The following is a 13,740-nucleotide window of genomic DNA, read 5'->3' as shown; positions in this document are numbered from 1 at the left end:
GAAAAAAAATAATGTAATCACAGAAAAAAAATCACTGGAAAAATGGAACACTGAACAAGGGTTATAATGGTCCTGTCACGGTCGCCAATTGTTACGTTCACCGGTTAAACGGGTAAGAACAATAACAATAAAAAAAACACTGCAGGTTCAACTGGTGAGGAAATGCAAAGGGGGCACTTTAAAAAGCTATTTCAATAACCCATAATGAAACTGACACACATAGATATAACATGAAACATGAAACACATATATAACATGAAACACAGGAAAATGACATACACATATACATATAACACAGAAATAAATACAACAATAAAGAACCCAACTTAATACCTAACAATAATCCTAATCCTATATGGAGGCAATGAGGAAAAAACGGACGAGGGGAAGTGATACTTATGTGGTGTCGCAGTGGTGAAGTGCTGGGTGATGGTTGATCCCACGGTAGTCCCAAGAGGCGTTGTGTTCACTGGTTGAGGCCTGGACCTCGACTTCACTTTCCAGAAAGCCGAGCTTGTTTTAACACTTCCGCTGGAGTCGAATGGGGCCGCGTGAATCCAACTTCGGGACAGTAGCGGGGCTTCATGACACGGTGACGTGGAGGGTTCATGCACGGCCTTCTCATACAGGCCTGATGGATGTGACGTCACGCGGCCGTGACGTCAGTGCGAGTAGGCCATCCGCGTCTACTGGGTGTGTCGGGAGTGCTTTGGAACTCTTGTTTTAAGTTGTTTTGGTGTACTCACTGAGCCTTCTGTCATGCCTTACAAATGTTGCGTTCCTTTATGTAAAGGAAATTACAAAAGTGGGCTTATTTTCATTCCCAAAAGAAGAGAAGCTTGCGCGGGCTTGACTTCACGCTATCAAGCGAGCAGACTTCATCGCAACCAAAAGCACCAAGGTAAGTAAACTAAACCAATGTTTATTGTATACAACTAGTATAGTTTTATCCACATTATAATACTGGGTGTAACACGAGTTTCTGCGAATACTTCTAGAGGTGAAAGTACAAGTTTGTTTAGTCGTGGGGTGAAATTCAAGTGCATGTGGCGGGGTGACCGTTCCACCGGCTGGGTCGGTCGGGTGTTTTATGTCATAGAAACACTATATGAACTTACTCCACCTTACTGTAAGTGTGTGGCATTTTGTATATATTTTCTTCCTTTGGAAAATCACAGAACAATCAAAATTTATTTACATACTATTTCAAATTGCTATATCTCCCTCATTTTTGCTCCAATTTCATCCATTGAAATTGCATTATTCAGAGAATTTATTTTTTAGTGTAGGAAAGTATAAAAAAAAGTGGCTACTAATTGGAATTTACTTTGGAAATATTTACAAACAATTTTATCTTCTTTTCCGTTCCCCCGGGACACGATAGACTTGGTACACCCTGGATTCTTCTTCCAATGCCCTGCAGCTACCATTTCCTGGAAAGAGCATAAAATACTGAGTAATACAGTTTTTGTTTCATCAAAATCGGTGAATAATTAGCCGAGTAATAGCAGATTTAGTGGCGAAATTTTGAATTTTACAGTACGGAGCATTGAAATTTGTAATTAGTGTAACTTTCTTACTTTTCTACTCTGACTTACCAAATTTGGCACAAAAATACTTCTTACTATTGAAAAGAATTCCTGTAAGTTTGAAGGTTCTACTAATGAAAATAAGAAAAATAAAAAATAAAATAAATAAATAATGAAATCAATAAAAAAAAAAAAAAAAAAAAAAAAAAAAACAAGGAACATCTACGAACGAAAAATAGTACATACCATTACTTAGTAGGCTCCAGGTTTGTACACTGGGTCAGCAACAGTCTTCTTCTTCTTTCTAGGCTTGACTTGCAGGCAGCTTCTCCTCTTTTTGTCCTTCGTCTCGAGATTTTTTCTATACTCGCCTCCTCCATTGGTGAATCCCAGCCTCGACACAACTGACCCACCAACATATCCCATATTGTGGACTAACACTGTGTGAGTTATTCCATACCTAACAGTTTTCAGCCCAAAGAATTTAGTCTTGGAGAGTGTGTTCCAGATTTTGGAGTGCAAGGCCTCGTTAGAATTCTGAGTGTGGCCACCCAAGCACCTGCGGAGGAGGTCATCATTTGAAAGGTCCTTATACACCCCGAACACAATCTGCCTTTCCTGCCGGTTCAGGGTGAAATGAACCTTCATCTTCTTGTGGGTGTTTGGTGGTCCCCCCAAAGCACGGGCCTTTAGGAAAAAGCACCAAGAGTCACTTCCTTTGGGGCATAGGTCATGTTGGGGGTTTTCGTCAGTGCTGGAAGTATGTAGGAACGATGCCATTATGTCCCTTCTGAGGTCACTTACTGACTTGTTAGTATTCCGATATATTGCATTGGTGTAATACTTTGTTAGATGTGTTATTACGTAGTCAGTCAACTTTCCAGCACCCCCAAACAGACTTTTCTTATACTGTTTTCCCTTTACATTTGTTTTCATTTCAAAGTAGTCTTGTTTCAATTTTCTGAGCCGAGTTCCGAGCCGTTTCCCCACATGATTCACACATTCAAGTTTTACCACCTTTGTCCCTAAAGGTCCAGGTCTAGTATATGGTCCACGTCCTTCATTCAGTGCTTCAATTGCTTTATATGCTGATGTGTCTCCGTCACCAATAAACGACACATATCTAAATTTCAGCTTTTCTTCTGATCTTTTCCATATTTGCACAGCAGCATCCACTTCCATCTCCAGATTTTCCATCATAGTTTTTAGCACACTTATTTTTATGTTTGGCTTTCCTATCTTCATATACCTTTTTTGTTATTTTCTTTTGAACAAGCTTATTTTCTAACTTTGTACACTGTAGGCAAAAATTAGAATACACTTGAAAATCAACAACAAATCCAGTGTGAATTTCTATGGCAGCCCCAAGACCAACATGAGATGTATGGCCTCTTGTGAGCCAGCTTCCATCATAAGTTACCTCAATATCTAAAATACCATTTTCATCTTCTTTGATTCCTAACTTCTCATACTGATTCACAATACACTTCCTCATTACTTCTTGCTTGTCTTGTAATGTTTCTATAATTTTTTCCCCTATAAAATCTCTATCATCATAATAAGCATGTTCATGAAGGGGATGTAGTTTCATCAAGGATGCAGTTGTACTGTAGCCTGTGTGTCCTTTCCCTGACATCATACTGTCACATACCATTCTAATGTTATTTTCTGTATGTTTTCCAAGCACATGGTTGGGTGTATACTCATATATTATATCCTCACACACAGCACAAAATACTTTTATTTCTGAATCTGCATCCCTAGTAGTAATGTCTGCCCTTCCTTTACCACCACAATTAGGCTTATCACAAAAAATTTTCTCCACCATACCCATAATCACACTCTTTGGTAATAAGACATTATTAGAGGCTTCCTGCACAACCTCCTCACAGTTCTCTTCCTCCGTCAAGTCTGCTAGCAATTTATTTCTAACAAGTAACTGAGTCTTTATTTCCTCCTCACCATAACCTTGGGTGTCGTGCTTGATACCATCCTCACACGTCTGGGCTTCTGCTGCTTTTTCCCTCTCTTCTCTAGTCTTCACTGCCTTGTCTCCTCCTTTCTGTCTTCTTGATTTTCTTCCCATCGTCAAAGAAGGGCACTAACTTGCAGGAAAGCGAGAAATTGACAGTAACAACAGCTACAGGCAGTCCAGCTGTGTCCGTCCGTCCATGTCAAAGCAAAGTGTAAACAAACAGTTGGGGGTTTTCTTCAGCCAGTGCTGTGTCAATACGTTTTATCACTAGAAAGTATACAGAGAATGGCACTTAGTAAGGGGGTCTCAAGAAAAAAAGATGTTCCCCTATTTTTCTAAGAATTGATTGTTCGGTCACCGCCCACGACCCGCGTAGCCTACCACAGTGGACGGGGGGGTAAAGGGGTCATGAAAAGGGGCAAAAACCCCATTTTATAAGCAAAGTAAGGTGATTTTTGGGGTGCAGGCTTATGCTAGTTGACCATATCTTTGAAGCAAGACAATAAAAAAAAAATTAAAATTTTAAAGTAACTCGATACAAAACAAACAGCTAATTTTCTGCTAGATAGCCTCACTACCGCCTTCCTGCCAGGGGAGGTGGATAGCCTTTTATTTTATTTGTCACTAATTACAGACATGTTAACATTGTGTAATGTTTACCGGTAAATTCCTAATCTGTAATATCACTTGTCTCATCATGGGATACTGTAACACCCATAAATTTGCAGAAATGATGGTTGAATAACACTACTTTTCACCATCGAACAATCTGCATAACTCGCTATCATTTCTACAAGTTTTGGGGTGTAGCAATATTCTGCAATGAAACGAGTAGTATTGACTGAGAGGTAATTTATAGATGAATCTGACACAGTGTTAGAATGTCTTTAATTACTGAAAAATACTCGTAATGTAGCGGCCGTTTACTTAAGTCTGCCCTACAATCATTGCATTTTCTGTTATCACCATACATTTCCTGTCTCACCATTTCATGGCATACTAATTAATTATTTACTTTTTTTTTATAGTATATTTGTCTTACTCTCATATTATTATATTATTCATTTTATTTATATTTGTATAATATGCAACACAAAACACTACACATTCACACACATTCACTCATTCATACATACATTCATACATACACAATCACATACAAACTTATTAAAATTATTATTGTTAAATATTATTTATATATGTACCCAACTATTTTTGTAATAAACTAACCCTCCACTGAATGCTTTTAATTCAGTTTCCTCAATTAGCATTAGCTCCAATAGTTGGTACTCTTTCCATACCAACAAATGGTGACCCCATGAGCTAGCTAAGAGGAAGGAACCGTGGCTGTATAAGAGCCACTGTCTCCTAGCCCAAAGACCTGCGCCAGCTCCGCCTGGGGTATTCGTTGGAGGGCTCCTACCCGAAAAAGCTCCACCTCCATATGTGGTGTTCGTGGAGTTGACGGTTAGGCCGGGAGAAATATTATGCCTTAGGCATAGTAAGGGTTAACTATACCCCCCCTCCTAGCACCTTTGTGCTCCCTCCCCCTTCCCTGCTGCGCCTTCTGCGCCCACCTTTCAGCGCCTTCTGCGCCCACCTTCAGCGCCTTCTGCGCCCACCCTTCAGCGCCTTCTGCGCCCACCCTTCTGCGCCCACACCTTCTGCGCCTCCTACAGCACCTTCTGTGCCTCCTACAGCACCTTCTGTGCCTCCTACAGCACCTTCCGTGCCTCCTACAGCACCTTCTGTGCCACAGCGACACCTTCTGCGTCCCTCTGTCCCGCCCACCTTCCAATTTTCACCTTTGCACCCGCCACCTGGATTACGGCGTGATATTGTGCTTACCCGCCACCTGGATTACGGCGTGTTACTGTGCTTACCCGCCACCTGGATTACGGCTTGAGTGTTACCCTTTTCTCGACCCGCCACGTGGATACGGCGTGAATCCCCATCCCCCTGTGCAAGCACACACCAGTGACACACTAGTGACACACTCCAGTGACACACGCCAGTGACACACACTAGTGACACACTCCAGTAACACACGCCAGTGACACACTCCAGTGACACACGCCAGTGACACACACTAGTGACACACTCCAGTGACACACGCCAGTGACAGTGACACTATTGTGTACAACAGCAGCTCCCTAAGACCTGCTGTGACCCATAGGATCTTCACGCCAGAGCCTAGTGCCCATCACCACCACCAGCCATGTCTCAGGAAGACCTTGCTGCGACGGCGGTGTCTTTTAAGGCACCTCCCTTCTACTCGCAGGACCCATCCTTGTGGTTCTGTCTCTTGGAGTGCAGCTTCAAGGCATCCAAGATCACTAACAGCCTCACCAAATTCAACCATGCTGTTAGCTTCTTGCCATCCGACGTGCTTACACATATCTCTGTCGTCATCTCCACTGCTGCCTCCTCTGACACTCCCTATGAAGATTTGAAGACTGCCCTACTAACGAGTCTACAATCTTCCGTCGCCACCCGTCTCCGTGAGCTCCTCTCTAGTGAGGAATTAGGTGATGAGAAGCCGTCACAGTTGCTGAGTCGCATGAAGCAACTGCTTGGTGACAAGTACCAAGCCTTCGACGCTGATCTCTTCAAGCAACTGTTCTACCAGCGCCTTCCTCCTGCCATCCAGCGTAGCCTCTTCAGCGTCAAGGACACTTTGAAACCTGACGCCATCGCTAAGTTGGCAGACGACTTCCTGGCGATTCTTCCTGCAACACCTGCTTCTCCTGTGTCTTCTGTCACTACCACACAGAATGACACCCAGTTGTCTCACCTTACCAAGCTCATCTCTCAGCTTACCACCGAGGTTAACTACTTGAAGAAGCAACTGCATGATGGCCGTCGCTCACGTTCCTCCACTCCTCGCCGCCTCCAGCGCCGCTCCCGTTCTAGGAGCCCAGGTCTGTGTTGGTACCACAACAAGTTTGGTGCCAAGGCCAACAAGTGCGTTTCCCCATGCACCTACAACACGTCAAACACCAACGGCGAGCAGTGATGCAGCCAATTGCCCGCCAGTGTTTCTCAGCGCTGCTCCACCTACGAGACTGCCGCTCCAACACAAGGTTTCTCATAGACACCGGCGCCGATGTCAGTATTATCCCCGCGCCCGCCAGTCTACGCACCTTGCCGCCTCTCTTGCATCTCCACGCCGCCAATGGGACCAAGATTCCCGTCTACTCACGGCGCACCATGCAAGTGAATCTCTACCTCCGACGTCGCTTCGAATGGACCTTCTACGTCGGGGATGTCAGCCAGGCAATTCTCGGAGCAGACTTCCTCAAGCACTTCAACCTGCTGGTCGACGTTAAAGGCCGCAGGTTAGTCGACCCTCTGACCTCTGTCTCCTCCTTTGCTCGACCAGCACCAGGAGACAGCACTCTCCTCTCTGTCATCAAAGGGGACCACCAGTTCGCTGTTTTACTCAAGTCCTTCCCCACGCTGACTCAACCCTACTCAGCCAGCGTGCCCGCTAAACACCATGTGCAGCATCACATAGAGACTTCAGGACCGCCTGTACACGCCAAGGCCCGCCGTCTTGCTCCCGAACGCTACCGCCAGGCCAAGGCCGAGTTCGAGTCTCTGATGCGGCAAGGTATTGTGCGGCCCAGCAGCAGCAACTGGTCATCAGCTCTTCACGTCGTCCCGAAGAAAAACGGCGACATCCGACCCTGCGGAGACTACAGAGCTCTCAACTCTTGCACCAAGGAAGACCGTTATCCTGTGCCTAACTTGCAGGAGTTCTCGTCGCAACTCTCTGGTTCCACCATCTTCTCCCGCATCGACCTCATCAAGGCCTTCCACCAGATTCCTGTTCATCCTGACGACATACCGAAGACTGCCATCATCACTCCCTTCGGTCTGTTCGAATACGTTAGGATGCCCTTTGGCCTCAGGAATGCGGCACAGACGTTCCAGAGGTTCATCGACGAGGTCCTCCGCGGTCTTCCTTCTGTTTCGCCTACATCGACGATCTTCTCATCGCGAGCCCCGACGAAGCCTCGCACAGACAGCACCTCGAACAAGTCTTCCGCCGCCTCCAGGACTACGGTGTCCAGATCAACGCCGACAAGTCAGAGTTCGGCGTGGCCTCGCTCACCTTCCTTGGTCATACCGTCACTCCAGCAGGCATCACTCCACTTGCCACTAAATGTGAAGCCATCCAGCAGTTCCCGAAGCCATCTACCCAGCGCCAGCTCAAAGAGTTCTTGGGCATGGTGAACTACTACAACCGCTTCATTCCACACTGCTCTCTCCTGCTGCAGCCTCTACACGCCATGATCAAGCCGTGCAAGCGTGGTCAGTCGGTCATGCTCACCTGGACACCGGACACTGACGCTGCCTTCCTCGCTGCCAAGAAGGCCCTCAGCGACGCAACTTTGCTGTCCTTCCCTGTCCCCGACGCAGAGGTGAGCATCGCAACTGACGCCTCTGGCAATGGGACTGGTGCTGTCCTCCAGCAGCTCGTGGACAGTGCCTGGAAGCCGCTCGCCTTCTTTTCCCAGAAGCTCAACACTGCCGAAGCCAACTACAGTGCCTACGACCGTGAGCTCCTCGCAATCTACAAGGCCGTCAAGCGCTTCCGGTACTACATAGAAGGCCGCCGCTTCCACATCTACACCGACCACAAGCCACTCACCACCATTTTCCTGAGAAACAAGGCAACCTACTCTCCTCGGCAACTTCGCCATATGGACTTCGTTTCTCAGTTCACCACCGACATCCGGTACATCAAAGGTGTCGACAACGCCCCAGCTGACGCTCTCTCCCGTGGTATCTCTGCTGTGTCCTCCATCGACTACACTGCCATAGCTGCCGACCAGTCCGGCGACCCCGAGCTGGAAAACCTCCTGCAGAACTCGGCGCTCCAGATGAAGAAAGTCACACTCCCAGGTACCAAGGTCTCTCTGTATGCTGACGTCTCCACAGAGGCCGTCCGCCCTTACTTGCCTCAGCAGCATCGCGTCAAGGCCTTCCGTCAGCTACATGACCTCTCTCACCCTGGTATCCGTGCCTCCCAGCGCCTGCTGACTTCTCGCTTCATCTGGGAGGGCATCAACAGAGATGTCAGACTGTGGACCCGCACCTGTACCGCCTGCCAAGCCTCCAAGGTGACTCGTCACACACACTCTCCGCCTGGCACCTTTCCTCCAGTCTCCAGACGGTTCGACCATATCCACATTGACTTGGTCGGGCCGCTGCCGCCCTCTGCCGGCCACCGCTACATCCTTACGTGCGTGGACCGGTTTACACGCTGGCCTGAGGCTACACCTATTCCAGACATCACCACCGACACCGTCGCCAACGCCTTCATCGCCACTTGGGTCTCAAGGTTCGGTGTTCCTCTGAGCCTCACCTCAGACCGTGGTGGCCAGTTCGAGGCTAATGTCTGGAATAGGATCATGGTATTTCTCGGCATACGGCGCTACAGGACTTCGAGCTACCATCCCCAGTCAAATGGGATGGTTGAGAGATTCCATCGCCAGCTCAAGTCCTCCCTGATGGCCGCCTCACAGCGCGAACACTGGTCCCTGGCTCTTCCTCTTGTCCTCCTCGGCATCAGGTCCTCTCTCAAGGAAGACCTCCAGCATTCCTCGTCCGAGTTGGTGTATGGCGCCAACCTCAGGCTTCCCGGCGAGATGCTGGTGCCCTCACAAGAGCCAGACCTGTGCAGTGCCCGAGATTTCGCCACCCGCCTCCACAGTGCCATGCGCAACCTACAGCCAGTCCAGCCTCGCTCCTCTCCTAAGAAGATTTTTGTGAGCCAGGACCTGGACACCTGTACACACGTCTTCGTCCGCGTCGATGCTGTTCAGCGCCCCCTCTCACAACCATACCAAGGGCCCTATCGTGTCTTGCGGCGGACACGCAAGACTGTGACCATCGACCGGAACGGCACTCAGGACGCTGTGTCCATGGACCGGGTCAAACCGGCCTACCTGCTTGACCCTGCTCAACCTCAGGTGGTCGCCACAACGTCCCTGGACGGTCCTGACTCACCCAGCCGCACCAGGAAAATCTCGTTTCTCCTCCCTCGAAACTAGGGGGGGAGTATTGTAGCGGCCGTTTACTTAAGTCTGCCCTACAATCATTGCATTTTCTGTTATCACCATACATTTCCTGTCTCACCATTTCATGGCATACTAATTAATTATTTACTTTTTTTTATAGTATATTTGTCTTACTCTCATATTATTATATTATTCATTTTATTTATATTTGTATAATATGCAACACAAAACACTACACATTCACACACATTCACTCATTCATACATACATTCATACATACACAATCACATACAAACTTATTAAAATTATTATTGTTAAATATTATTTATATATGTACCCAACTATTTTTGTAATAAACTAACCCTCCACTGAATGCTTTTAATTCAGTTTCCTCAATTAGCATTAGCTCCAATAGTTGGTACTCTTTCCATACCAACAACTGTTACGTTCACCGGTTAAACTGGTAAGATTGGCATCGGGGAGCCGGTGAACAATAACAATAAAAAAAAAAACACTGCAGGTTCAACTGGTGAGGAAATGCAAAGGGGGCACTTTAAAAAGCTATTTTAATAACCCATAATGAAATTGACACATATATAACAAGAAACATGAAACACAGATATATAACATGAAACACAGGAAAATGACATACACATATACATATAACACAGTAATAAATACAACAATAAAGAACCCAACTTAATACCTAACAATAATCCTAATCCTATATAGAGGCAATGTGGAAAACACGGACGAGGGAAGTGATACTTATGCGGTGTCGCAGTGGTGAAATGCTGGGTGATGGTTGATCCCACGGTAGACCCAAGAGGCGTTGTGTTCACTGGTTGAGGCTTGGATCTCAACTGCCAATCCAGAAAGCCAAGAGCTGGCTCAACACTTTCGGTTGAGTCGAAAGGGCCGCGTGAATCCAACTTCGGGACAGTAGCGGGCTTCATGAAACGGTGACGTGGAGGGTTCATGAAACGGTGGCGTGGAAGGTTCACGAGACGGTGACGTGGAAGGGAGGCGGAGAGGTGGCGAACGAGGTAACAAGCGGAGGAGGTGATGGTAGTAATGTATGTTACGGGCGGGCCGTAACATTTCCTCCCCCCTAAGACCTCCGTAATGGGCTCATGAAGGAGGTGAGACGGGAGATCTTGATAAGGCGTCGGCGATGATGTTGTCCACCCCCTTGATATGGTGGACTTCCAAGTTGAAGGTTGAGTTAACAAGGCCCACCTAAGAATGCGTTGGTTTCGGTTCTTCATGGCGTGAAGGAAGGCCAGAGGATTGTGATCGGTGAAGACCTTCGTAGTTTGAGGACCAGGATGAAGATAGCACTCAAAACGTTGGAGCGCCAGGACGAGTGCCAGAGCCTCCTTCTCGATGGTGGAGTAGTTGAGTTGATGTTTTTCAGCTTGGCGGAGTGATAGGCGATGGGATGGAGGATGCCGCTTGTGGGGTCCGTTTGTAGTAGGACAGCACCCACTCCAACTCCACTCGCGTCCACTTGTAGATGGAAGGGGCGGGAGTGATCCGGCGTCCAGACCACTGGTTCCGAGGAGAGAAACGCCTTGAGGTGTTGGAAGGCTTGGTCACAGGTCGGGGTCCAGTGGAAGGGGACGGAAGTGCTGATAAGGTCCGTCAGGGGGGCGGCCAGGGTGGAGAAGTTCCTACAGAAGCGTCTGTAGAAACCAGCCATCCCCAAGAACCTCATGAGAGCTTTCCTGGTGGTAGGGACAGGAAGCCAAGGATGGCCTCCACGTTAGCTCTCTTGGGGTGAACCTTGCCGTTCCCCACCACATGTCCCAGGTAGACCACCGTAGACTTCCCGAAGGTGGACTTGGCCAGGTTGATTGTAAGCCCGGCTTCCTGCAACCGACCCATCAGCCTCCGAAGACGGGTCAGATGTGTCGCCCAGTCGTCCGCAGTCACCACCAGGTCGTCCAGATATGCAGATGTTCCCTCCAAGTCCTGAGTGATGTAATTTATAGCCCTCTGGAAGGTGGCGGGAGCATTAGACAAGCCAAAGGGCATCACTGTGTATTGGTATAGTCCGAAGGGGGTGATGAAGGCGGATATTATTTGGGCCTCGTCCGAGAGGGAATCTGGTAGTAACCTTTAAGTAAGTCTATAGTGGTTACAAATTTGGCTACTCCTATACTATCTATAAGGTCCTCTATCAAGGGCAATGGGTAGGAGTCTGGCACCGTCACTTTATTTAATTTCCTGTAGTCGGTGCAAAATCGACTACTACCATCTGGCTTAGATGTTAACAGGCAGGAGAAGCCCAGGAGATATACTAGGTTCTGCAAGGTGATGACAGAGCAGATAGTCTACCTCTTTTTCATCAAGTCTCTTTTAATGGGTGAAATGCGATAGGCTGGTTGTCTTATAGGCTTGATGTCATTAGATATTAATGTTATGTCATGTTGGATAGTATTACAAACTCCTGGAAGGTCACCTGTGATTTCAGAAAAGTCTAGCAATAACTTTTTAAGATCAGACTGTTGTGAAGGTGTTAAGGAAAGAAACACCTCATCAAGGTTGGACATGATTTGGCTGTTTGAGGGGCGTCCTTTAGGTGACGAGAAGAGGAATTCGATGTCGGACTCTTCCTCGGGGGGCACAGGACCAGACTCCTTCCCTACCAGACATACAGGTACAGTGCGAGACAAGTCGTCCTCTGGTTCTCTGGAGTGGTAAGGTTTCATTAGATTAATATGAACTAGTTGGGAATCCTTACGACGGTCAGGAGTGTGGACCACATAATTTAATGGACTTAGTTTTTGAGCCACAACATAAGGTCCCATGAACTTACTGTGAAGAGCATTGCCTGGAGTGGGGAGAAAAAGTAAAACCTTGTCTCCTGGTTTGAAACTTCTCATGACAGATTTGGGAAGAGAATTCTGTTGCATTTTAGTTTGAGATTTGAGGAAGTTTGATTTAGCAAAGATCTGACTTCACTGATTTTATTCTTAAGGTTACTGATGTAGTCAGACACACTGGGGCTTGAAGGAGTATTTTGAGTAAACCATTGATCCTTTAATATTTTGAGAGGCCCCCTGATCTGTCTACCATAGAGTAATTCAAAGGGAGTAACCTAAAGAATCTTGAGGAGATTCTCTTAAAGCGAAGAGAAGGAAAGAAATACTTTCATCCCAGTCTCCTTGATGCTCCAAGCAATACTTCTTCATCATGGATTTTAATGTTTGGTGAAACCGCTCCAGACAGCCTTGGGATTGGGGTGGTAAGCCGAGGAGGTAACATGGTCGATGTTTAGCTCATTCACTATCTGTTGGAAAAAATGGCTAGTGAAATTGCTACCCTTGTCAGACTGAATTTGTTTTGGAATTCCTACCGAGGTGAAAAAATGTATTAGATGTTTTACAATGGTCTTTGATGTGATGTTCTTAAGAGGAATGCTTCAGGGTACCTGGTAGTGGGATCCATGAGGGTTAACAAATACTGATTCCCTCGTTTGGTTTTGGGTAAGGGCCCTACGCAGTCTAGAATGATCTTTTCGAAGGGCTCCGTCTGAACTGGAATAGGCGTCAGAGGAGCTGGCACAAGGCGTTCGTTAGGCTTACCCACAATTTGACATATGTGACATGTTTTTACATAGTGTGACACATCCTTTTTCATTCCTGGCCAAAAAAATGTTGAAGAGCCTTCTTGTAGGTTTTTGGATGCCTAGATGACCTGACAATCCATCATGAGCTAGTTCTATAATGGCTGGTCTTACAGACAAGGGATGACAACTTGATGTGTTTCTGACCAGGTGTCTAGTTGTTTCAGTTCAGGAGGTCTGTAGGCACGCATCAGGACTCCTTCCTGATAATAAAAACAAGGCAATTTAGACATATCCTTTGTCTCACTGGCAACATGTCTGATCTTAGCCAAAGTGAGATCCTGTTCCTGAGCATTAATCAAATTCTCCTTTGAAATGATGTTATTATACAAGTTGTCAGTAGAGGCAATCATTGGTGGAGGAGGTGATGAAAGGGCAGGGGACTTGGACTGAGACCTGGTGACTGCACACACTGGGAAGAAGTGAGGGATGTTTCGTCCAGGGTCTTAGTGGGACTTTCTGTTAAGGGAGAATCAAGAACAATTAAGTTTGGAACAGCCAAGTTACCCGCAAGATCATTACCCAGTACAAGATGTACCCCGGTACTGGCAGTTCACCAGGTTTAATGGCTACCTC

At 46.8% G+C, this 13,740-nt stretch overlaps 1 protein-coding gene across 1 annotated transcript; it reads left to right on the top strand.

Annotated features, from left to right (window-relative positions):
- Window positions 1-5,722: 5,722 nt before the first annotated feature.
- LOC123504436 lies at window positions 5,723-6,520 on the top strand. The gene has a single exon (XM_045254948.1). The coding sequence runs from the start codon at window positions 5,723-5,725 to the stop codon at window positions 6,518-6,520; it is 798 nt and encodes a 265-aa protein (XP_045110883.1).
- The last annotated feature ends 7,220 nt before the right edge of the window (window positions 6,521-13,740 follow it).

The sequence above is a fragment of the Portunus trituberculatus genome, chromosome 16 (genome assembly GCF_017591435.1).
Source record: "Portunus trituberculatus isolate SZX2019 chromosome 16, ASM1759143v1, whole genome shotgun sequence".
NCBI lineage: Eukaryota > Metazoa > Arthropoda > Malacostraca > Decapoda > Portunidae > Portunus > Portunus trituberculatus.
This window is presented reverse-complemented; position numbering and strand designations above follow the sequence as displayed.